The following is a 24,556-nucleotide window of genomic DNA, read 5'->3' as shown; positions in this document are numbered from 1 at the left end:
CTGACTTCCCAGTTTTGGATGCAGAATGGTCAGTCCTCATCAGAGGCCTTACCTTTGTGCCCCTGTGCCCACAACTCAAGGAGTTCTGGGCCTGGCATTGTGTACAACTCTTTTTCCGTTGCCTCCTTACTTGGACATTTCTATGGGAAGGGGTCCTCACCATACAGTGACAACCCCTTCTCTTGTCTCCAACATACTCCCTGTTCATGGACTCGTCAGGCCAGCTTTCTACACTCTCTGGACCTTTACAACTGTTTCCAACTGCTGGCACAACATCAAACATCTTGACTTCTCTACTCCCTTACCCATTCCAATCTCACCCCCTTTGCACAGCCATCCTCTCATTCTGCAACATTGTCATTAAACCCGTCAACAAGAGAGATGCCATTGTAGACTTTCCAGGCTGACCACTACCGTGTTGAGGCCAGGAGCAAGCTTTTGGATACATCCTTACATCTATCCCTTGACCTGGCCATCATCTCCCAGACTGTTTCTTATCTCATCTCCTCTAGCGATCTCCCCTCCACAGTTTCCAACCTTATCGCTCCCCAGCCCACACTTCTATCTCCTTTCCAAAATCCACAAACTGGACTGCACTAGAAGACCTGTTGTCTCTGCCTGCTCCTACCCCACAGAACTCATCTGCATCTTCCATCTTATCCCCCTTTGTCCAATCTTTCCCACTTACATCTGCGACATCTCACAAGCCTGTAACTCCTCAATAACTTTCAAATTCTAGGCCATCATTGCCTCATCTTTACCATGGACGACCAGTCCCTTTACGCCTCCATCCCCCACCAGGAAGGTCTCAAGGTCCTTCAATTCTTCCTCAAACAATTTTCCTCCACTTACACTCTCCTCCGCCCAGTCAAATTTATCCTTGGCCTCAGCAGCCTCACCCTCTTTTGACTCCTCTCACTTTCTCCAAGTTAAAGATGTAAGTATGAGCACTCGTATAGTCCCATCCATGCCTGTCTTTTTCAGTGACATCGAACAATCCTTGTTCTAGTTCTACACTGGTACTATCCCCCAACTCTCACTGCTTCATCAATGATTGCATTGGGGTTGCCTCCTGCACCCATGCAGAACTCATTGATTTCATTAGCTTCACCACTAACCAACCCTGGGGCGATATAGTGACACGGCTGGTAGAGTTGCTGCCTCATGGGCCTGTCCCACTGTACGAGCTAATTCAAGAGTTCTCCCGAGTTTCCCCTGATTCGGACTCGGAGAATTACGGTAATAGCCGCTCGTAGGCACTCGGGGCTCTCGTGGGCATTTTTCAACGTTGAAAAATCATCACGAGACTTCACAAGCTTACCGCGTTTCCCGAGTATCTGCCGTTAGCGTTACGAGCCGCTAAGAGACATCCCGAGCTCCGACGTACCCGCTACGTACATTCTACGTGCTTACCACGAGTTTGATTCATTTTTAAAACTCGGGAGAGCTCTTGAATTACCTCGTACAGTGGGACAGACCCTTCACAGTGCCAGAGACCCAAGTTTGATTCTTACCTTGGGTGCTATATGTGTGGAGTTTGCACATTCGACCCATGACTGCGTAGGGTTTGGTGCTCTGGTTCCTCCCGTATCCCAAAGACATACGGGCTTATGGGTTAATTGGCATTTGTAAATTGCTCCTAGCGTGTATGGAATGGACAAGAAAGTGGAATGACATAGAACTAGTATGAATGGGTGATCAATGGTCGTTTGTGTGATTGGCTGGGTTATATTCACAACTATCTGTAATTTCTTACGGTCTTTGACAGGGCTGTCGTCAAACCAAGCTGTGATGCATCCGAATGCTTTCTACAGATTCCACAATTGTTTACTGTTACTGAGAGGAATGGCCACAAGAGAATCAGCACTCTCTACCTACCCACTATGCCCACTTGGCAGTCACCAGCTTAGCTGCTGATTACACCTTAGGTGTGGCCACCTCAATTGCCACTAGTCCTTCATCACCAGTTCCAACAGCATGCCAAAACACGAATTCCTCGATGTGAATTGAGATGTCAAATGTTGGCTGGTTATTTGACTGTGACAGGTAGCATGAGCCCACAGGATATCTGTAATGGACACAAAAAGCTGAAGTAACTCAGCAGGTCAGACAACATCACTGGAGAAAAGGAATAGGTGACGTAGAAGAAAGGAAGAGGTGGAGACAGTGGGCTTAGGGAGAGCTTCTTCTTCTTCTTGCGTATGGCGTGCACAGCCTAAAGTTGTAGGACAACTTGTTCTTATTTGATCTTATTTGATTGTACACACCGGGTTGATTGCATTCGTCGAAACAGGGCGGACCAGTTGAAGGTTGCAATCTTCCACCCCCGAGAGAGCTGAGAAGGGGAGGAGAAAGTAGGGACTACCTGAAATTAAAGAAGTCAATGTTCATACTGCTGGGGTGCAAACTGCTCAAGCGAAATATGAGGTGTTGCTCCTCCAATTTCCGGTGGTCCTCACTCTGGCCATGGAGGAGGCCCAGGACAGAAAGTCGGATTCGGAATAGGAGGGGGAGTTGAAGTGCTGAGGTATGGGTGATGTTTCGGGTCGAGACCCTTCTTCAGTCTGAAAGAAGGGTCGAGACCGAAAAGTCATCCATTCCTTCTCTCCAGAGATGCTGCCCGTCCCGCTGAGTTACTCCTGCATTTCGTGTCTATCTTTAATTTTCTTGGCCCCGCTCTGGGAGTAGAAGTCGGGGCGGATCCGGATCCGCAACAGCCGTGAGCCCCAGGCCGAGCTCGGCAATCGTTTGGCTGCTTCTGCTGCTGTTGGAGGTGAGATGTTGCGGCGCGCCAGGGTCTTGGGCCTGTCCCACTTTGGTCGTCAGTTACGCGACAGGTACAAAATCCCGGAGCGCCACGCGATACCGCGCACAACTCCATGCCCCTCCGTGCTTCTCAATGGAACCGGCCCCGCGCAGCCACATGATGCCCCTGCACCTCAACACGACGACGAGGTTGCGTAATTTGCGTGCCAAGGACACGTAAGTGGGACAGGGCCTTAAGCGACAAGTTTAGCACTTAGCATTTCCTGCGGTTGCAAGGGAAAGTGCCCGGAGAGGGGGTGGTTCGGGTGGGAAGGGACGAATTGACCAATGAGTTATGGAGGGAGCGGTCTCTGCGGAAAACAGACAAAGGAGGAGATGGGAAAATTAGGCAAGTGGTGGGATCACGTTGGAGGTGGCAGGATGTACTTTAGGTCTGCTGATATGTTAGTTAGGTCTGTCAGCAATATGGACTTTGGTAAGCTACAAGACCAGATGAACTTATTAAAATCAAAAATCTGAGTTTCAAAAATAGATAACTAAGCCTGAAGGAATGATGAGATATTATTTAATGTTAGAATTGTAAATTTTCCAAATATTTTATTGTCAGTAACAGTGACAACAACTTTTATTTATATAATATTTATAACAATTAGAACATTTCAAAGTAGTGTTACAAACTGAGCCAGATATACTCATGTTAAGAGGCTTGACTAAAACTTTGTTCTGAAAAAGTTCCTTTTATAACTACTAAACCAGGTTCGCTTCTTAATAAACAGACACCACACAAACTGTTTGGTAGACCAGTTCAAAACTTTACTTAACATCGGCTGATGGAAGGGAGCGAGAATTCCAGCTAAGTGACCAATGTAGACACTCGACTGTCCTCGGTCCCCTTCCCTGAACAACAGAATTACATTGCCTTAAATAGGGTTTTTTTTTGTCCCCTTAGCACATTCCACAGACATTAGTCATGGTCAGGAAAAGGTTTCCACAGAATGCATCACATCAAAGGCATTTTGTTTACATGGTACAAGATATACTAAAAACATTGGCCATTTCTTTTAGGTCATTTTATCTCCAAAGAGATCACCCTAGCTGTTTTCGCTGCTTCCTCTCTGTCACTTGGTCCCTCATAAACATAGGCCATTTGGTTTACGACATCTTACATCAAATAGATCTCTCTAGCTTCTCCTCTCTGCTTGTCACTTGGGAGACAATGTTATAGGATTTATTATCTCACACACCACAACCTGAGGAAAGCCTAATTTGACACTAAATAAAAGCTGTAAGCTAGCCCAGAAGCCAATTTAATATCTTCTTATATTTTTAACTAAAATTCGGCTTCATCAGTTTCACAAGTAAGCTCTGAGGAAGCAGAAAGTAGAGAGGCAGATAAGTTTTAGGAAGAAATTCTAGAGTTTAGGATCTTGACAACTGGAAGCATGACCATCAGTGGTGAGGTAATTAAAATTGGGTGCGTTCAAATAAGGTTTGATAACAAACAGGAATAGAACATTTTGCCCTCTGAGTCTGCTTTGCTACTCATCAAGATCAAGGTTGATCTCCCTCAGCATCATTTTCCTGTCCTTTCCCCACATTCTTTTACGATCTAGAAATCTATCGAACTTTGTGAACTCAATAACTGAGCCAGCAGAGCCCCAGGGTAGAGAATTCTAATTGCAGAGAGACTGTGAGACCTTGCATTGCTCCTGTGTTCAAATCATCCCAAACTAAAGGGAAACATACGATTTGTTTTCTTAATCACTTGTTCCACCTAATAGTGATTAGTGCTCAAGGATACATATGTCTTTTTGAGCACCAACATTATGCAATCTCTCTCATTTGCTACATTTCAACCCTCTGGGACAATTCCAAAATGTATATAAAATTGGAAGATGATAACCAAGGCATTCATAATCTCTACATACACCTCTTTAAAACTCTGAGTTGTAGATCATTAGGTCTTTGGCCTTTGTCAGCTTTTAGTCTCACCAAGTTCTCGTACTTTTTTTTAACCAGTCTGTATTTCCGTTAGTTCTTCATTCTTGATATACCCCCGGAGAAGGCCTTGAGATGGCTCTGGATCAGGAGAGGAGGTCCATGGGGAGGAGCGAATGCCACTTAAACACAAGTCGTGGTCTGATCGACCACGGCTGGGTCACCTGGGTGAGGGTGCCTGATGTTGAAAGACCCGAAACACCCAATGACCCCAGGTTACATCACTGATGATGTGTTCAGGAGCATCTATCGATGTATTTGTATCAAAATGGTTATCAAGCAGTTCTGGCCAGTTTTTTTTTTTACAAAGGAAAAATATAAAACAACTTATTCTACAAGTGTTATTACATAAAAGCTTTGTAGCTTTCTATTTTCAAAAGTTAAAAATAACTTAAGTAACCTGTTAGTCTCGAATTATATTGCCGAATGAGATTCAATGATAAGTTACCATGACTGTACATTGACTACAGAGCTACCATGACTGTACATTAAAATAAATTGTTTCAAGTCAGAAACAGAGTACCTGTACAATGAAATTGATGCTTGGCTTTCTATGGTAGAATAAGGAGAAATCCCACACACTATGTCAGACTTTCAATTAATTAATTATAGGAGAAAATCAGATTTGCCTATTCAGTGTACTCGGGTTTCTAAGTTTATTCCTGAAGGACTCTGCTCCAAAGTAATATAAAAGGGGATCCAAACAGGTATTGATTGCTACACCACATAGAGTAACTACCACAGTTTTCTGAATTAAACAATGATCATGGGTTGTGTTTTTGTTGTGCGGGTGCTTAATTTGAAGGTGGACAGTCCGCAAAATATGATAGGGTAGAAAATTGACTAGAAATATGACCATGACGATGATAATCATTATAATAGCCTTTCTGTGGGAAATTTTTTGCTTTTCGTGCTCTGTCTTTGAGGTTAGCAAAGTTTTAACAACAAAAATGTAGCAGATGGTGATAATAAAGAAGGGTATAATACAACCCACTGTCAGTGAAATTAAATTCATTTTGTATATTTTAAAATTAAATTTATCCTCGGGATCAAAACATGTTCTATTATTTTCCTTGGTGATACTGTCATCCTTTAGTAAAGGACTGGCCAATATGCCCAAAAATACCCATATGAAAATGCACACAATCAGAACCATCTTGGTACTCCTGTACTTCAAACATTTGAGTGGATGCACTACAGCAAAGTAACGCAAGATGCTCATTAGAGTTAGAAAGTAGATGCTACAGTACATATTGAGGTACATTGCATAAGACATGAATGTGCATAAGGAATGTGAAAAGTTCCAGAAGCCGCCTTGCAAATAATATAGGGCACGCAAAGGCAACGTGCAAAGAAAGAGTAGATCTGCAATTGCAAGGTTCACCATGACAATGCTGAATGCAGTCTTCCTCTTGTACAACTTCAGAAATACATACAAACAGAAGACATTTGCACAAAATCCTAAAACAAATGTTATGATGTACACTGGTAGGTAGGTATATTTTTTGAAGTCATCAATTTCACAGGTGTTATTCTCAAAGATTACAGTATTATTCATTATCTTCTTTGAAAAAGAACTAGTGCGCTCCGGGTGGGGTTGGCCTGTGGGAAAGAAAACATTAATTTGAGTCATAGCTCTGGAAAGAAGTATAACTGATTTACATAGCCACATTTACTACATTCACATAGTTAAAATATGGAAAGATAACATTTCGCTGGCATATACTGTATGTCACTTCCGAACCAAACAACGTAGTTAGCTCTTCACTCTCCTCAGAAATGACATTGTAAACAACACAATCAAAATATCTACATTAAAATAAATTAAGAATAAAAACCTGATGGACTATTCAGGAATAGACATGGACCTAAAAAGTTACTTTGAGGCCAAACAACCTTGCAAAGTGCTGTTCAGGAATTTAAATACTTGTCTAAATTGGGAGGTCACCACCATTCCCATTCTGCTAGTCAAGAACTCTACCTGGGTACGTCAGGAGGTGGCAGCATTGCCACATGCAGTCATTAAGGAACAGGCCTGGAAGCCTTCAACACCATTTCCAGGTCCCATGCTACCAGGTTAAACACAGACAAGAAAACTTACAGTTTGTTACACCAGCACTGTCACAAGTTTAGTTTATCATTCTTCATGTCAAACACGACCGGGAAGAAGCATTCAGGGCAGCTTGAACACAGTTTATACGCTGTATGACTAATTGCCACGGTCACTAGCAAGAGACCCGCCACACATGGAGTTGTCTGAGTACTAAATGGCATAGATTTGGATTCAGAGAACCAAACTGGTTCTCTGCCAGGCAGTGAGAGATCCATATGAGGTAAAACAAACTTACTTCAATTTACATGTTGCTAAAATTAGCCATCGCTCCTAGAATGCCTCAATTCACTTCCCAATTTTGTCAGGACTGTACCAGATGACGAAAACCCTGGAATGCACGAAAAGAACGTTAAAAAAAATAGGAATAGGAATAGGTCACATGCCCCCTCAAGCGTATCCCACCATTTAATAAAATCTGTCGTAGGTCACAGTTCCACTTCTGTGTTAGTTCCAAATACCCCTCAATTCTCCCGTCTTTCAAAAATGTATCTTTCTTTTCTGTAAAGACTTCAAATATCCTTGTACTGTACTGTAAATGTACTGTAATACACTGTACACTGTATGGCTCAATTGTAATCATGTATTGGCTTTTGCTGACTGGATAGCACACAACAAAAGCTTTTCACTGTCCCCGAGTTCACGTGACCATAAACTAAACTGAACTCAAGCGATCTAGCTTCCACAAACATCTGGAGGAGATTCACCATCTTTTGCAGAAGTAATTCCTACAGACCTAAGTTTGAAATAACCACACCCTTTTTTGTAACCGTGTCTTGTCATTTGAGACTCACTCACCAGCGGAAACATCTCAACATATATCCTGCTGCCCCCCTTAGCATCTGATCTGTTTTAGTAAAATCAACCCTCATTCTTCTAAACTCCAAAGAATAAAGAGCTACATTTTTTAACTCTTCATGATAGGGCAACCCTCTCATCCCAGTAAGCTGTGTTGGCTGGCTGTAGGTCCAGCTGGGGAGGGCGGGCCAGGGTGTTATGGGGCATTCGGCGCTACAAGCAGCCAGGCAGGTGGCACAAGCTGTGGGTGGGCAGGTTACCAGGGTGGCATGGATATCACTGGTGCTACAAGTGGCCGGAGCGGCGGTACAAGCTTAGGATGGCATGGGCAGCTGTCAACAGGAAGTCCGCTACAACCAAAATCCGTTATAAACATGTCCGTTAAAACAGGGTTTACTGTATAGACAATAAATAATCAAAGGCCAAGAACAGATCCTTGTGGCACTGTTAGTTATATCCTTCCAGCCTGTTGAAGAGAACCATTTATTCCAACTATCAGTCTTCTATGTGATAATTATCTTCATGCACTTTCCTTATTACCATGAGCTCTTATGCTTCATATATGTGATAGCTTATTGAAAGTCTTCCAGAAACCCAAATACACTACATTTACAAGTTTCCATTCATTGACTCTGCTTGTTACAACCTCAAAGAATTCCAGCGAGTTTATGAAACATTAAACTTTCATAAAACTATGTTGAATAAATGAATGAATAAATGGATGAATGAATAAGTTTATTGACCAAGTATTCACATACAAGGAATTTGCCTTGGTGCTCCACCCGCAAGTGACAACATGACATACAGTGACAGTTAGGAATGACATATAAAACATTAAACATTAATAATAAAACATTATCGATTAAACTTGTGAATTAAATAAAATACCAGAGCAAAAGGAGGCTACAGATATTTGGTTATTGAGTAGAGCTACTATTTCATGGGAAAAAGCTGTTTTTATGTCTGGCTGTGGCAGCTTTGACAGTCCGGAGTCGCCTTCCAGAGGGAAGTGAGTCAAAGAGTTTGTGGCCAGGGTGAGAGGAGTCAGAGATGATCTTACCCGCTCGCTTCCTGGCCCTTGCAGTGTACAGTTCGTCAATGGAGGGCAGATTGCAGCCAATAATCTTCTCAGCTGATCGGACGATTCGTTGCAGCCTCCAGGTGTCGTGCTTGGTGGCTAAGCCAAACCTGACCATGATGGAGAAGGTGAGGACAGACTCTACGATGGCCATATAGAATTGGACCATCATTGCCGGTGGCAGATTGCAATTGGACCATCATTACCTGTGGCAGATTCCTCAGCTGCCGCAGGAAGTACATCCTCTGTTGCAGGCATGGAAATCGTTATCAAAACATGGGGAGACCGGGGGTCCGGGGAACACAATTTCTTGGCCGTCGCGTGCGCACACTCACACACGTGAGAGGCTTCAGAGGCTTCAGCCATGGGCCCTGTGGACGGTAATTAGCTCAGGATTCTTCCAGTTTCCAGCCCCACAACGTGGATGCTTCTACTACGGGGCGGTTACCATTAGAATGAGTCAACTAGTGCAGGCCTGTACCACTTATTTAAAAAACACTGGACATCATGCTGGACAACATAATATAGGACAGGACACAATACCTTACAAAGCTTGGAATGGGGGGGGAGGGGGGAACCATCCCCCACCTCTGAAAACATGGAGGGGACACATCCCCCCGCCCTCCCCTCTGGGATTTCTGCCCCTGCTCTGTTGTGCCTTTTTGACTGTGGAGTCGATAGTGCCCCTTCATTTAAGGTCAATGAAGATTATGGTTCTCAGGAACTTAAAAGACTCTACAGATGTGACCAATAGTTTGCACCAGTTTTCTTGACTTGGCTTGAATGTATCCAGTTCCTCTAAAGCTATAATTCCTTGATTATAGATTCCAGCATGTTGCCAATAATAGATATTAAGCGAATTGGCCTATGCTTTCCTGTTTTTCCCGCCTGTGTGTTTGGGGGGCGGTTAGTGTGTGTGTGAGGCCGCAGGCCCCCCCCCACCCCCGCAAATGTGCGTTGGGGAAACAGACTTGGTCTAGTATATATTTAAAACTCTCGTGTTGGTTTGTCCAGGTTCTATTTCGCGAATATTCGTTTTAGGCGTTTGTGAATCTCCTCCTCCGAAATTTGCAAAAAAAAAACAATTTTTACATATTCCGGTAGGGTTTTTCCTCCTCCTCTTATGTTTGTAAAATTAGAACATTCGGTTCATCCTTTCACTGCTTTTTCGGTAAAAACCATTAATCATTTCAAAAAAATCAAACTGCTTCTCGCCCACAGAACGTTGATGAACGTTCCATCGTGTGATGTCACAATGCCCAATGCTCACAGATGGCCAATTGCAATGGAACCATTTACATATGCCCACCCCGTCATCCCTGTCATCCCCTACCTCCCTCTCCCCCTCTATGTGTGTTTGGGGGGTGGTTAGTGTGTGTGTGACACCGCAGGCCCCCTCCCCCCCCCCCCCCCCCTCTGCAACCACGCGTTGGGGAAACAGACCCAACGGGTCTGCACTTGGTCTAGTAACTATTAAAGCTCTCGTTGGTTTGTTGGTTTGTAATGGTTTCTATTTCGCAAATATTCATTTAAGCCGTTTGCGGATTTACTCCTCCACCCTTTGCCGTAATGGAGACATTTTTACATAATCCTGTAGAGTTTTTCCTCCTCCACAATTAGAAAATGTGGTTATTAATTTCCCCACTTTTTTATTAAAAAACATCAACACATTTTAAAATCAAGCTGCTGCATGAGTCACAGTGCCATCTCACATATGTCCAATCACAATGGATCACATTTACATATGATATGACATCACAATGGGACAGGGGTGGGAGATTGGAACCTTCATGTGGTCCCACTAAAATCAAACTGCTGCATGAGTCACAGAGCCATATCACAGATGTACAATCACAATGGATCTCATTTACATATGATATCACAATGGGACAGGTGTGGGAGATTGCAACCTTCACGTGGTCTGGCGAGCACAATCAAATAAGATCAAATAAAGCAAGTTGTCCTACCCCCATCTATCCCCTCCTGATCTCTCCCTCCCTCTCTCTTCCCCTCCCTCTCTCTATCTCCCCCCTTCTCTCTCCCCCTCTCTCTCCCTCTCTCTTCCCTCTCTCTCTCCCCCTCTCTCTCTCTCTCTCACCTCTCTCTCTCTCTCTCTTCTCCCCTTCTCTCTCTCTCTCCTCTCTCTCCTCCCTCTCTCTCTCTCTCTCTCTCTCCTCTCTCTCTCCCCCTCTCTCTCTCCCCCTCTCTCCCCCTCTCTCTCTCTCTCTCCCCCTCCTCTCCCCCTCTATCTCTCTTTCCTCTCTCTCCCCTCTCTCTCCCCCCATCTCTCCCCCCCCCTCTCTCTCATCCTCCCCCTCTCTCTTTCTGCCCCTCTCTCTCTTCCCCCCCTCGATATTATTCGATATTTCCACGCTAATCAATTCCACATCACAATCCACTGCATTTATATTTCTACTCATCACCACCCTCAATACCTATCTGGATTAACAACCTCACCTCCTTTCCCTTTTTGCCTATTTAGAACACTCAACACCCTGTAACATTGTTCTTAGTTCACGTCACCATGCGACCATGTCTCTGTAACACCCATTTTTTAAACAAATATTTATTTCTGTTTGTACTATTAAATGATCTAGCATGTTATAAATGATCTGTGAATTCAAATGGTGTGGCATTATTATTATTACCCAGTGCCTCGACCTATGAAGACAAGCTTGCCATACGCCTTCATTATCACCCAAAAATCACAACACCAATGGATATGGGTAGTGTGATAAAGAAGGCGATCAGCTTGCTTGCCTTCAATACTCCTAAGCGACCTGCTAGCCTTCATTTTCTGGGTAGAAAAATTGTTACAATACGTTCCTAGTTATCCCCTCTCACTTTAAAACATTTGTTAGGCCATGTTGGATTATCGTGTGCAGTGCTCGTTTTGAAGGCTTTGGAGTCAATACAGATGGAGTTTACCAGGATCTTGCCTGGTTTAGAGTGCATCTACAATAAGATGTTGTTGAACAAATAGCCATGGTTTTCTCTGGCATGTCAGAGGCAGATGGGTGACCTAAGAGAAGTATAAAAAATTATGAGAGGCATAGGGTTTTTATTCCCAGGGAGAAATTGTCAAAAGTTACGTTCAAATCAACCCCTGCAATAAGCGAGTTCGGTATTCCGACTGCGCATGCCCAGGTCACAGGTCACAAGCGAAAAACACTCTTGGCAGCCGTGCCACGGCATGCACACAGACCTGTGTCTCATCTGCAGCCAGGATCGATCCCTGGTCTCCCACGCCGCAATCGCTGTCAAACCGCCACTGGACCATCCCCGTCCCCTCCCGAGTGTCCTCCCCCCCACCCCGTCAGGGGATGGCCAGAGATGCCGGGAGTCAGACACGAGAGGTGTCCTCAGGCCCACAGCCAGTGCGGTGATGCAGCGTTAAATGCAGCTCAACTCTGCCTGTCTCGCCAGGTTACCTACCAGCCCTGCCTGGACTTACAGGAATGACGGCCCAGGCTTACAGCCAGCACGGAGAAGCAGCGCTAACTCCACGGTTCCGGGCTGGTACCCCGTCAGTCCAGGCAGGGCTGTAGGTTAACCCGACGAGACAGGCAGAGTTGAGCTGGATTTAGCACTGCTTCTCCGCGCTGGCTGTGGGCCTAGGGGCGCTGCTCCCGTCTGACTCCTGACGTCTCTGGCCGCCCCCGAATGGATACTCGGGAGGGGACGGGGATGGTTTATTGGCGGTTCGGCAGCGATTGCAGTGCCGGAGACCTGGGTTCGGTCCTGGCTAGTGACGAGGCGCAGGTCTCTGTCCATGCCGCGGCACGGCCGGCGAGAGTTTTTATCGCTTGTGAGCTTTGACAAATCCCATGATTCCTTGCGTTTTTCAGAATACCGAACTCGATTATTGAAAAAACTCTTTCTTCCGTATTGCTAATACCAGTGCCGCATGAATAGGAACTCATTTGCCCCGCTCCCTTTAAGCCACAAGTATACTTTTTTAATTGTATTTAACCGCTGTTAATTTCCACATAGCTCAGATAATAACTTGGAGATTATCAGATGGTAGGGCTTCCGTCTCATACAGCCAGAGACCTGTATTCAATCCTGACCTCGGGTGCTGTCTGTGTGGAATTTGTGTGTTTTCACTATGACCACATTTCCTCCCACTTCCCAAAGACATGCGGATTTGTAGGTTAATTGGCCACATGTAAATTGGCACCAGTGTGTAGGGAGTAGATGACAAAGTGGAATAACATAGAACTAGTGTGAACGGGTGATCGATGGTCAGCGTGGACTCTGTGGGCTGAAGGGACAGTTTCCATGCTGTTTCTTTCAATCAATTCTGCTGTTCAATTTATTCTCAAACAGCTCATAATCCGCCGGTACTCTGATTTGTCAATAGACCACAACTGTTTCCATCCCTCCCACTCACGGTTTTTCTGTAGCCAAGATAAGATGTTCATAACCCTGGCATTGGGCACACAACTCGGCCATGAGGATATGGATGGGCTTCCTTTGAATTGTGCTGGCACAGTGACCTAATGAATCACACAGTAGGATTACAGATAGACCTTTAAACTGAATTGACGGGATGGTTCTCGTGATAATAAGTTCAATAAATTAAAAATAAATGAGGAGGCAGTGGCATGGGATAATGCAGGGGAGAATAAAAATCAACGTATCATATGAAACGGCAGAAAATATTAGCAAAACTGGATGGCAGCAAGTGAATTCAGAATAAGTAAAAAGTTAAAAAATCAAACATAGAATCATATAGCGGAGGAACAGTGCCTTTAGCTCACCATGTCGGTGCCAACCTTGAAACTAATCCCATCTGCTTGCACATGATCTATTTCCCTCAAATGCCCGTTTAGACACTGCTATGGTATCTGTTTCAACCACTTCCCATGGAACCACATTCCACATATTTACCACCTTATGTAAAAAAAAATTGCAGCCTTTAAATCTATGCCCTCTGACAGTGCCCTTTCCCTTGTTTGTTGCTCTGATCCCCATCTCCAGCAGCAGACAATCCAGGATAAGCACACGATCAGTGACTGGCTGCCGGAAAACACCAGCACCTTGGACAGAGCTCTGGATTGAGCTGAGCCAAAGGAGCTACAACTGTGTCCAATTAACTACTACTGGATTGATCTGCCTGCACCTCGTCAGAATCCTCCTAAAAAACCAAGCCTGTTCCAGCCAGAGGAGGAAAAGGAAAGTGGTGAGAAATGCAAAGCAGAAGAGAAAGGGGGAGCAGGAGAAAGGGGAACCAAGTGAAAGGAAGAAATAGGAAGAAAGAGAGAAAAGAGGAAAGAAAGGAAGGAAGAGAAAGTGGGTCACCTTCCTTCCCCTTTTGCAGGCTTGGAAGCAGACTGAGCTGCCGGGACAAACTTGAGACCACCAGCGCTTCTTCTTCGAGGTCAGGACTGAGCTGCCAGGTCAAGCCTTAGACAGCTAGATCCCCCTTTGAGGCCAAGACTGAGCAGCTGGGGAAAACCCCAGAACGCCAGAGCCTCTTCACCTCTCCCCTGAAGATGAGGGACTCTGCCCGTACACTGAGTGCAAAGAGTGAACTGTATGGACTGTGCCTCCTCCTTTTCGTGGCCAAGGCTGAGCTACCAGGGGAAGCCCGAGACTGCCAGTATCTCCTTCACGGTCAAGAATAAGCTGCCAGGACAAGCCAGAGATCGCCATCATATCCTTTTGAGGCAAGAGTGAACTGCAGGTGCAAGCCTGAGATAGCCATGCCTTCTTCAAGATCAAAAATGACCCACCGGGAAAAGCCTAAGACAGCTATAAAACCCAGGATGCCTGGACGTGACTCAGTCACTCTGCAAGATCGTGAGGGAGAGGCCACGACTCTCATTCTAAGCTGTGAATCAACTGAATTGTGAGTCTGCAATGTACTTGCAATAAATGATTTGTTATCCCTTAATGACAATGCCATGAGTTGTTTAGCCTGCTTCCCTGCCTGTGCTTGAAACTGCAATGCTTTGTTAGGTCTGACTGTGTTTGGAAGGAATAAATGTTTTATTAGGTCCAACTGTGTTGGTTCAAAAGTCCCGCTCATTTCATGACTTCCACTAAGTGAACAGGTTGCGCTGATTGCATAATTTCCGCTGGGTGCAGAGGTCGCGCTGATTGCATAATTTCTGGTAACTGCAGAGGTCACGCTGATTGCGGATGTGTCGCTGACTGCGGAAGCCCCAAAGTGGAGAGGCCGCGCTCAGTGTGTGTGTGTGTGTGTGTGTGTGTGTGTGTGTGTGTGAGTGTCTGAGAGTGTGAGTGTGAGTGTGTGTGTATGTGTTTGTGTGTGTGTGTGTGTGTGTGTGTGTGTGTGTGTGTGTGTGTGAGAGTGTGTGTGAGTGAGTGAGTGTGTGTGAGTGTGTGTGTGTGTGTGAGAGTGTGTGTGAGAGAGAGAGAGAGAGAGAGTGAGAGAGTGAGAGAGTGGTCTCAGTGACTGAGCTGCCAGCCCAAGAATCCATTCTGCCCACAATGTCCATACTAGCTCTCTGGAAACCAGTCCCTTCGGCTAGTGCTCCAGAACCCACCCCCCCCCCCCCCCCCCCCCCCCCCCCACAGGCCAGCAATATTGTAATTGATGGAGAGGTGGAATATTGTGTGGGACCAACCCTCCTGTGAGAAGCTGGGACCCAACAGGTCCCACTTAGTCTAGTAATCACTATATTTCTCTTTCCTTGTTCCACTTGAATGCACAACTCCCACCCTGTACAATGGAGTATGGACAGTTTGCACATTCTCCCTGCAAGTTCTACGTTCAAATGGAAAGCAATAATTTTGGACCTGATACTAGAGAAGAATGAGTTCTAATGATCATCTGGAGCTGCTCCCTAGATTCCACTATATGTCTCCTCTACTGACATACCATCCCCTCCATGACCATTGATCAAATGTGAGGTAATCAATCTTGGAGATGCGACTGCCTCCTGACACTGTTTCTCCGACTCTCTCTGAGGTTTGGACTCTCTTTGATCAACCCCAACCCAAAGTTCCTCACACAGCCAACATTTGCTGTGAGTTTGTTCACAGTGAATCTCAGTGGGGTCCAACAATTCACAAATACATAGCCTGACCAGTCATCTGTCCTATTTTTATTAATTAAATTGGACTTTATAATGTTAAATTGTACTCCTTGTTTATACTCATAAAACCTGATATAAATCTCTTGTCCAAACAGAAGAGACTGCTTAGAAATACACACAAATCAGCTTTCTGTTTTCCTATTACATTACACTTTCTCGCCGACAATCAAGAACAAAACACATCTGACTAGGTGTAAATGACTAGTTTGCTTTATTTGCAATAACTTTAAAAACACATTTTGATAACTGATTGAGTTAAAAAAAAAAGAACCACAACATTTACTAACTCACAATATGTGTGTAAACTTAATTACATCTAATGTTATGAAGTTAAAAGTTAATATGAGCATAATTTCAAATACAACTTGGTACATAAAACTTTTTTTGGTTGAAAGACTAATGGGACATTGAACCAAAATAATTTAGAGGTGGTCTGATGCCAATCTGGGCACCACGCCTATAGAGGAATTTACTCTTGGAGGTATGCATTAAACATATATTATGCATAGAAAATGCGGTTCCTTAATTTGCTGTGCGCACTCCCTGAGTATATTAAAGGTACCAGACCTCTTGCCCATCTCTCATTATTCTTTCAACAGTGCAGTAAGTCAGTTGATAGTCATTGGGGATGTTCATGCTGCTGGTTGCAATTCATTTCTCCCAGAGTTGCTGCGAAGCACACAACCAGGTTAATGGTTACATGCTCGACAGGGAACTGTGCGTAGGGTTAAAGTGTGAAGGAGGGTGAAGAACTAGCATATCATCTCCAATCTTACCATATATTCTTTCTGAAGCCAGGAACTTCCCAGAAAGCCAGATTTCCAATATCACTCTTTCGTTATAACCACATGCAGTAAATTGTGCCTGCAGCCCACCAATATTTGTTACATTTTGTCTATTTACTTCCTTGCATTCCAACCCCACCTGAATCTCCCCAGTTTTGCTTGGGTATCTGAACCCTCCTATTTTTGAATTCCTCTTCAGTGAAAATCAGAACTAAGGAGAAGGTTCCCCTCTGATTGATTAATAAAAAAACATTCAGAAAAGACAAAGTGAAGTTTAATGATACCAGCATATAAACAGTGTACAGTACATTCAAAACCATGTATATATTTTATGCAAGGTTGATATATAATTCATAACCAATACTGTAAATTGATAGCTTATAACAACTGATAGCTTATAACTACAACACATAATTTGCACAATATAAAATAACCCCTATGTCACAACTTACTGAGTCTTTCTGACTCAGATTCTCACATAAAATCATGAAGCACACTTCCGGAAATTTCACTCAACGGGAGGGCTGACTTTCGTGACGCATTCTAATGTAGAGCGGTCATATGAAGGAAAACATTACTTTGAAAATCCTTCTACATCAAATGTCGTCAGCCCCATATCTGCCAATCAAGGTGGTTCCAGATAAGGACACAAAGAATTATTAATATAACCCAGGTGGCCGATCCCGAAACACAAGAGACTGTAGATGCAGCAATTTTGAGCAAAAAAAATAACCCACAAAGTGCTGGAGGATCTCAACAGGCTGGCAGCAGATGTGAAGGGAAATGGGCACACGACATTCCAGCAAGGGACCGGACCGTAATGTCGTCTGGCCATTTCCCTCCACAGATTCTGGCGGGCCGATCCAGATTCGTAAATTCATTACAAGCCAAACATGGGCAATCGTGTTTCAGGGCACTTCTTTGTGTTTGCAGCAGGCTGTACTCCGAGCACCTAGGCTGCACTATACCGAGTGCCACGGTTGCGCCCTGCTAAGTATCCCGACAGCTCATTGGGAACTTATGGCATCGCTGTGGCATTTGGAGAAGAATGTTTTGTCATTATTAACCCCCCCTTTGCTGAAAGGGATCAACAGCTTTATACTAAAAAGACACAAAATGCGGTTGTGGCTCAGCGGGTCAGGCAAAGTCTCTGGAGATCATGGGCAGACTGAAAAGAAGGGTTCCGAACCGAAATGACACCTATCCATGTTCTCCAGTGATACTGCCTAACTCGCCGTTTTACTCCAGCACGTTGTGCCTTTGTGGCAAGCCAGCATCTGCAGTTCCTTGTGTCTTACAACAGTAACCCACACACCCCCCCAAGACTGGAGTTAGCATATACCCGTCACAAAGACAGTTTCAGTCTCATTGCCTTCCTTCATCATCGATTGAATGTTTTCAAACTCTCTGAAGGGAAAGAATATCGTAAAATTGAGTGAAGTTTTCTCACCTGCGAAGTCAAAGTCAATGTGTAGGAAAGAACTGCAGATGCTGGTTTTAATCGAAGGAAGACACAAATGCTGGAGTAACTCAGAGTGACAGGCGGCATCACTGGAGAGAAGGAATGGGTGACATTTCGGGTCAAGACCCTTCTTCAGTAAAAGTTAATCTTGGGTTCTGTCTTGGAAAAGGAGCAAGATCTGATAAGCCCGAGTTCTTGAGTCGCTCACACACAATGGAATACACAAGAAAGAAGAAAATGAAAATATAACGAGTCGCAACAGGAAGAGCATTTCCTTGAAGTAAATTCCTATGTAGGCGTGGTGTCCAGATTGGCATCAGACCACCTCTAAATTATTTGATTCCCTGTAAAGTGCAACAGGGCTGTTATTTGATATTTATCTCCATGACAACATTCGGCTGCGCAATTTAAGCGCGGCGTCACCACATAAAGAAAGGTACCCTTTACCTGGGAGCTGGGCAACCCAAACTGTGGTTCCCACTCGTTGCTTCTAGGAGAGTCGAGAAATCGAGAGAATGCAACTTCAGAACCGCCTCGTGTCCACCGCGCTGGAGATTTCCGCGGGGGCAAGGAACAAATGACCTAAAATTTGCATTGAGTGTTCTTACCGTCCTCGTCGTACACCGGCGTTTTGTGATAGTGGTTGGATCCTGGGAGAAGATAGTGGTTGGATCTCCGCTCGCCGCTGGAAGAACCGACACCACTACTCGCCGGGTCGGGCGCTGCCTCCTCGATCCCGCTGCTCGGCCGACTAGGATTCCAGAGCATGGCCGATGCCTCACATCAACTCCTGATGCCCCGCCGCCTGTCCGGATAATGTGACCGACGTTGGCTGAGCTGAAGCCGAGATCCAATCACTCTCACAAAACGCCGGTGTGGGGCGAGGACGTTGGGCCCGTGGCAATCCCCACTCCCATCCACCCCAACCACGGCGCAAAAGTCTGATGTGTAGGAAGTCTGAAGCAGGGGCCGCGGAGCGTTGTGAAAGTGGGGGGGCTGAGTGATCACTGATAACTGGCCTTGGGGGTACCCGAGTGGGGGGGGGGGGAGGGTGTAGAAGGGGGGGGGGGGCGTCCCACCTCCCAGGGTAGGGACTTTTTGAAATTTGATGTATTAAAATCATGCATTGTAGAAGTTTGATTTCAATGTTTTTTTGTTTGAAGTATTTTTAAGATAATGTAGGGCCTACATGAGAGATAGCAGCAGGTGATTATTATTTTAGTTATTGCTCGACCTCCAAAAACTGGGGGATAATAATACAGGCCATCCCCCACCTCGGGGTATCTAAACCTCGACCTGAAACGTCACCCATTCCTTCTCCCCAGAGATGCTGCCTGTACTGCTGAGTTATTCCAGCATTTTGTGTCTATTTTAGAAAACCATTTCTCTGATTTGGGTAATGGGTGTCAAAAGTGACTCATTTCAGCCCGTGATCAATTGTATTGGCCTCAGCCTGGTTTGGTAACATCCTTGTTTACCTTTGTTTTAACTAGATACGCCTTGCAATCCAAACATTCCCAAATGTATTTACTGTCCCTCCTAACATGGCATTTAAGTTACCTTGACAATGTTCATCTCATTTCTCTAGTCTTGAGATAATCATATTATAAACACAAGACGGACAAGCTTTTCCCTTTGAGAATAGGGAAGATTCAAACAAGAGGACATGACTTCAGAATTAAGGGACAGAAGTTTAGGGGTAATATGAGGGGGAACTTCTTTACGCAGAGAGTGGTGGCGGTGTGGAATGAGCTCCCAGTGGAAGTGGTGGAGGCAGGTTCATTGGTATCATTTAAAAATAAATTGGATAGGCATATGGATGAGAAGGGAATGGAGGGTTATGGTACGAGTGCAGGCAGGTGGGACTAAGGGGAAAAAAAGTTTGTTCGGCATGGACTTGTAGGGCCGAGATGGCCTGTTTCCGTGCTGTAATTGTTATATGGTTATATGGTTATAAAAAGCTGTAGTAACTCAGTAGGTCAGGCAGCATCTCTGGAGAAAAGGAAAAGGTGATTTTTCGGGTCGAGACCCATCTTCAGACCAGCAGTCCCTCCCTACACACATTATAAACTTGCCAATTTATTTAATTTCTGGAAATTCCTACACCAGCTTTCTCGACAGTTTAAGAGTTTTATTATCATACTAGACCAAGTGCAGACTCCCAAAGTGAAAAAGAGGAGAGGGAGGGGGGAAAAGAGGAGGGAGGGAGGGGGAGGGGGGAGGGAGGGGGGGAAAGAGGAGAGGGGGAGGGGGGAAAGAGGAGAGGGAGGGGGGGGAAAGAGGAGAGGGAGGGGGGGAAAAGAGGGAGAGGGAGGGGGGAAGGGAAGAGGAGGAGAGGGAGGGGGGGAAAGAGGAGAGGGGGGGGGGGAAAGAGGAGAGGGGAGGGGGGGGAAAAAGAGGAGAGGGAGGGGGGGGGAAAAAGGAGAGAGAGGGAGGGGGGGGAAAGAGGAGGAGGGAGGGGGGAAAGAGGAGAGGGAGGGGGGGAAAGAGGAGGGGGGGGGAGAGGAGGGGGAGGGGGGGAGAGGAGGGGGGGAGAGAGGAGGGGGGGAGGGAGGAGGGGGGGGGGGAAGGGAGGGGTTGGAGGGGAGGGGGGGGGGGGGGAGGAGGGGGGGAGAGGGAGGGGGGGAGAGGAGGGGGGGGAGAGAGGAGGGGGGGAGGAGAGGAGGGGGGGGGAGAGAGAGAGGGGGGAGAGAGGAGGGGGGGGGGGGGAGAGGAGGGGGGGGAGAGAGGAGGGGGGGAAGGGAGGAGAGGGAGGGGGGGGGGGGAGGGGGGGGGGGGGAGAGGGGGGGGGGGAGAGGAGGGGGGGGGGGGGGGGAGAGGGAGGGGGGGGAGGGGGGGGGGGGGGGGGAGGGAGGGGGGGGGGAGAGAGGGAAGGGGAGAGAGAGGGGGGGGGGGAGGGGATGGGGGGGAGAGAGGGGGGGAAGAGAGGAGGGGGGGAGAGAGGAGGGGGGGGAAGAGAGGAGGGGGGGGGAAGAGAGGAGGGGGGGGGAAGAGAGGAGGGGGGGAAGAGAGGAGGGGGGGGGGGGAGAGAGGAGGGGGGGGGGGAGGAGGGTGAGAGAGAGAGAGAGAGAGAGAGAGAGGGGGGGGGGGGAGAGGAGGGGGGGGGAAAGAGAGGAGGGGGGGGAAGAGAGGAGGGGGGGAGAGAGGAGGGGGGGAGAGAGAGGGGGAGGAGGAGGAGGGGGGGAGGAGAGAGGAGAGGAGGGGGGGGAGAGAGGAGGGGGAGAAGAGGGGGGGAGAAGAGGGGGGGGAGGAGGGGGGGGGAAGAGAGGAGGGGGGGGAGAGGAGGGGGGGTGGGTGGAGGAGAGGGGAGGAGGGGAGGAGGAGGGAGGAGAGGGGGGAGGAGAGGGGGGGAGGAGGGGGGAGGAGAGGGGGGAGGAGGGGAGGGCGGGAGGAGGAGAGGGCGGGAGAGGGGGGGGAGGAGGCGAGGGGGGGAGCGAGGGGGGGGGGAGAGGAGGAGGAGGGGGGAAGAGGAGGGGAGGGGGGGAGGAGGAGGGGGGGGAGGGAGGAGGGGAGGGGGGAAGGAGGAGAGAGGGGGGGGGGAGAGAGGGGGGGGGGGAAGAGGGGGGAGGAGGGGAGGGGGGGGAAGAGGAGGGGAGGGGGGGAAGAGGAGGGGAGGGGGGAAGAGGAGGGGAGGGAAGAGGGGGGGAAGAGGAGGGGAGGGGGGGAAGAGGAGGGGAGGGGGGGGGGAAGAGGAGGGGAGGGGGGGAAAAGGAGGGGAGGGGGGAAGAGGAGGGGAGGGGGGAAGAGGAGGGGAGGGGGGAAGAGGAGGGGAGGGGGGAGGGGAGGGGGGATGAGAGGAGGGGGGAGGGGAAGGGGGGGATGAGAGGAGAGGGAAGGGGGGGGGGGGCGGAGAGAGAGTGCCTTTTTACTTCAACCCAAACCCAAACAACCATTTGCAGGCAGTGCTTTTTTACCTCTAACCATATTTTCATTTTCAAACCAAATTAAGGGTACTCACAGTGCTGTAGACATTTGTCAGTGTCATTGAAAGCTCTGATTGAGGCACACCACTTGCAGAGACTGATTGAGGCACACCACTTCCTGGTTTTATAGTCCCTCCCCCCCCCCTGCTGCCAGCGGGGGCGGCAGAGAGAATGGAGAATTTTGTAAAATCATTAATATCTCTGTCATATTTCATCGACAGGAAAAATCCTCGGCACACATCGTAGGGGTCTCTGAGCGAGGTGGCCAAAAATGACGGCCGTAGGTGGCGGCGTTTTCTTGGAAATCGCAGCACAGATCGCCAAAACCGGTCAAGAACAGAGTTTTAGTAATATAGATGTATTGAAACGGAACAATGACATTTTTACTTGCAGCAGCACAACAGATTTATAAGCAGTTTTCATAGATTCTACAATAAACAAACAAAAAGTTCAAAAACTGAAAAAACAATATAGTGAAAAACAAAACCCGAAGGCCCTAGTGCTACCAAGGCAGTTTGTTGTTTAGTTGGAGCTCGTAGTGTTCAACAACCTAACGGTTGTTGGGAAGAAGCTGTTCCTGAACCTGGACGTTAAGAGTTTTCACTCTTATACCTTTTTCCCATTTGCAGGAGTGAAAATAGTGTGGCCCGCGAAATTTCCTGATTTTAAATTGTCTGACAATAATCTTAAGTGTCCGTAATAAGGTAAAATATCTTGGACATTTTATTACAGAACGAATGACAGATGATGAGGATATTTATCATATCAATTATTTATAAGCTCCGCCGTATGCGCAAGCAAATGTTCTCCTACACAAGTTTGGTGCGTGTACAGATGCAGTGAAGATGTCTCTGTTCAGAGCATATTGTACACCACCCTATAGTGCACACCTGTGGTCAAACTACAGAAAAACAAGCTTACAGAAACTTAAAGTAGCTTACAATGATGCCATGAGAATATTACTAAAGAAACCTAGATGGTGTAGTGCAAGTGAAATGTTTGTGGCTGCAGGAGTCAGTACTTTACAAGCTATCCAAAGAAATCTTATGTATAAATTTATTTGCTGGATTAATGATTCTGAAAATGAAATCATCTTGGTCTTATCAAACATAAGGTTTAGCACTACACGCTACCAATCTCAGCTGTGGAGACATTGGTATAGTTGTCTCGTTGTAGGACACTGATCTTTTTTTTAAATTCTGGATCTAAACCATGTTTTTGTATATAATTTAAGGTGCTCACAAGTAATTTACTACGCTTTTATATGTAACTAGACCAAGGGGCGGTTGTGGTGGTGGGGGGGGGCGGGGGGGGGGGGGGTGATGGCCTGTGGCATCACACACACAAACTAACTACCACCCCCCCCCACACAATTAAACACCCCCCACACACAATAACCATCCCCTTGATATTATATTAATATTATTCATTGGCTCCTTTTTTAGCCCATCCCTGCCCTATCCACTGAAGCATAACCCCCACCTCGCAGGTGTGTTGAGAGAGGGAGGGGCGGGGGGGTAGAGAGAGAGGGGCAGAGACAGAGAGAGAGTGGGGCAGAGAAAGAGAGAGGGTGGGGGGGAGAGGGGGTGGATGGAGAGGGGGTGGAGAGGGGGGGAAGGAGGGGGAGGGTGGTGACGTCACTCGCTGCACGTGCAACATTGGGCAGCAGACAGCGAGGAGCAGAGCCATTGTGACGTCATCAGCGCGACTATCTCGTTTATTTACCAAGTTGTTCGTATTTTTTTTAACATTTTCATAAATAACTCGGGAAATAATGAATCAAATTTTCAGATAAGGCGATTTTTGACATCATGGCGTAAATCTCTATCGGAATATGTAAAAATGTCACCGTTACCGCTTCATGTTTTCGAGATGCGAATCAGCCGAACGAACAAATACACAAATAAATATAGCCACATCAAGATCAGAGTTTTATAATTATAGAGGTTTATTGTGCTTTTATATGCAATGTATTCTATGTCATGTCGTCTTTTATCTGGACCTTGAGCCTGTAATAAAGTTTAATGATCATAATAACTATTTTGCAATCCTTATCAAGGATACAGTCAACCCCACCAGCTTGGCGTTCCTGCAGCCCCTGAACACCAAAGGTCTTAGAGCCAAAGACCTTAGAGCTTTGTTTATAGCTCCGCTATAAGATCTTTGGTTGGAACCTTTGGAACCGGAACTGTCGCTCGAGACGCTGTGGCGTCGCGCGAGATCTGCACGCTGCAGTCCCATTGGACGCCGCAGACCCCGCTGCTCCCGTCTGGAGTGGAGAATAGCCGGAAGAGCAGTCGAACTGGTAACTTGGGCCGGGCCGGGCCGGTGTGCAATTGATCTGCCGATTAATTTGTCCGAATGTAAGTTTTGCATGTACAGGAGTCGGCGACATCCACGCTTCCCGTGTGTTTTATTAAAACAAAAACGTTTACACTGTGTAGGGTGCGGTATACACTTCCAGTTCGGACATTAACTACAGACTAATCAATGAAGCTGATCTCATCTGTGTCTGCTATGGAATTTCTCCAACATCATAGTTTGCCCTTTAAACATAGTATTAAGAGGA

General features: G+C 46.6%; 2 protein-coding genes across 9 annotated transcripts in view; one reads left to right on the top strand and one right to left on the bottom strand.

Moving 5' to 3' along the window:
- Positions 1–3,342: 3,342 nt before the first annotated feature.
- LOC129702830 (cysteinyl leukotriene receptor 1-like) lies at positions 3,343–19,095 on the bottom strand. Of its 4 annotated transcripts, none has more exons than XM_055644846.1 (3): positions 18,673–19,095; positions 7,113–7,205; positions 3,343–6,366 (listed from the first exon to the last, which is right to left on the bottom strand). In XM_055644846.1, the coding sequence occupies exon 3, from the start codon at positions 6,320–6,322 to the stop codon at positions 5,384–5,386; it is 939 nt and encodes a 312-aa protein (XP_055500821.1). In that variant the 5' UTR covers positions 6,323–6,366; positions 7,113–7,205; positions 18,673–19,095; the 3' UTR covers positions 3,343–5,383. The 4 variants fall into 4 exon arrangements, with proteins under 4 accessions (XP_055500821.1, XP_055500822.1, XP_055500820.1 ...); XM_055644847.1 differs by lacking the exon at positions 18,673–19,095 and adding an exon at positions 18,512–18,666; XM_055644845.1 differs by lacking the exon at positions 18,673–19,095 and adding an exon at positions 18,053–18,452.
- Positions 19,096–24,217: 5,122 nt separating this feature from the next.
- Positions 24,218–24,556, top strand: part of LOC129702825 (RCC1 and BTB domain-containing protein 2-like) — a 75,668-nt gene continuing 75,329 nt past the window's right edge. For 4 of the 5 annotated variants that reach the window (XM_055644839.1, XM_055644837.1, XM_055644838.1 and 1 more), the window contains exon 1: positions 24,218–24,350. The gene's annotated coding sequence lies outside the window, so the exon portion shown is untranslated. The remainder of the gene's footprint in view (positions 24,351–24,556) is intronic. The other variant, XM_055644836.1, reaches the window with a different exon arrangement.

Source organism: Leucoraja erinacea, chromosome 13 (assembly GCF_028641065.1).
Source record: "Leucoraja erinacea ecotype New England chromosome 13, Leri_hhj_1, whole genome shotgun sequence".
NCBI lineage: Eukaryota > Metazoa > Chordata > Chondrichthyes > Rajiformes > Rajidae > Leucoraja > Leucoraja erinaceus.
Note: the sequence above shows the minus strand (reverse complement) of the source record. Positions and strands in the feature narration are given on the sequence as shown.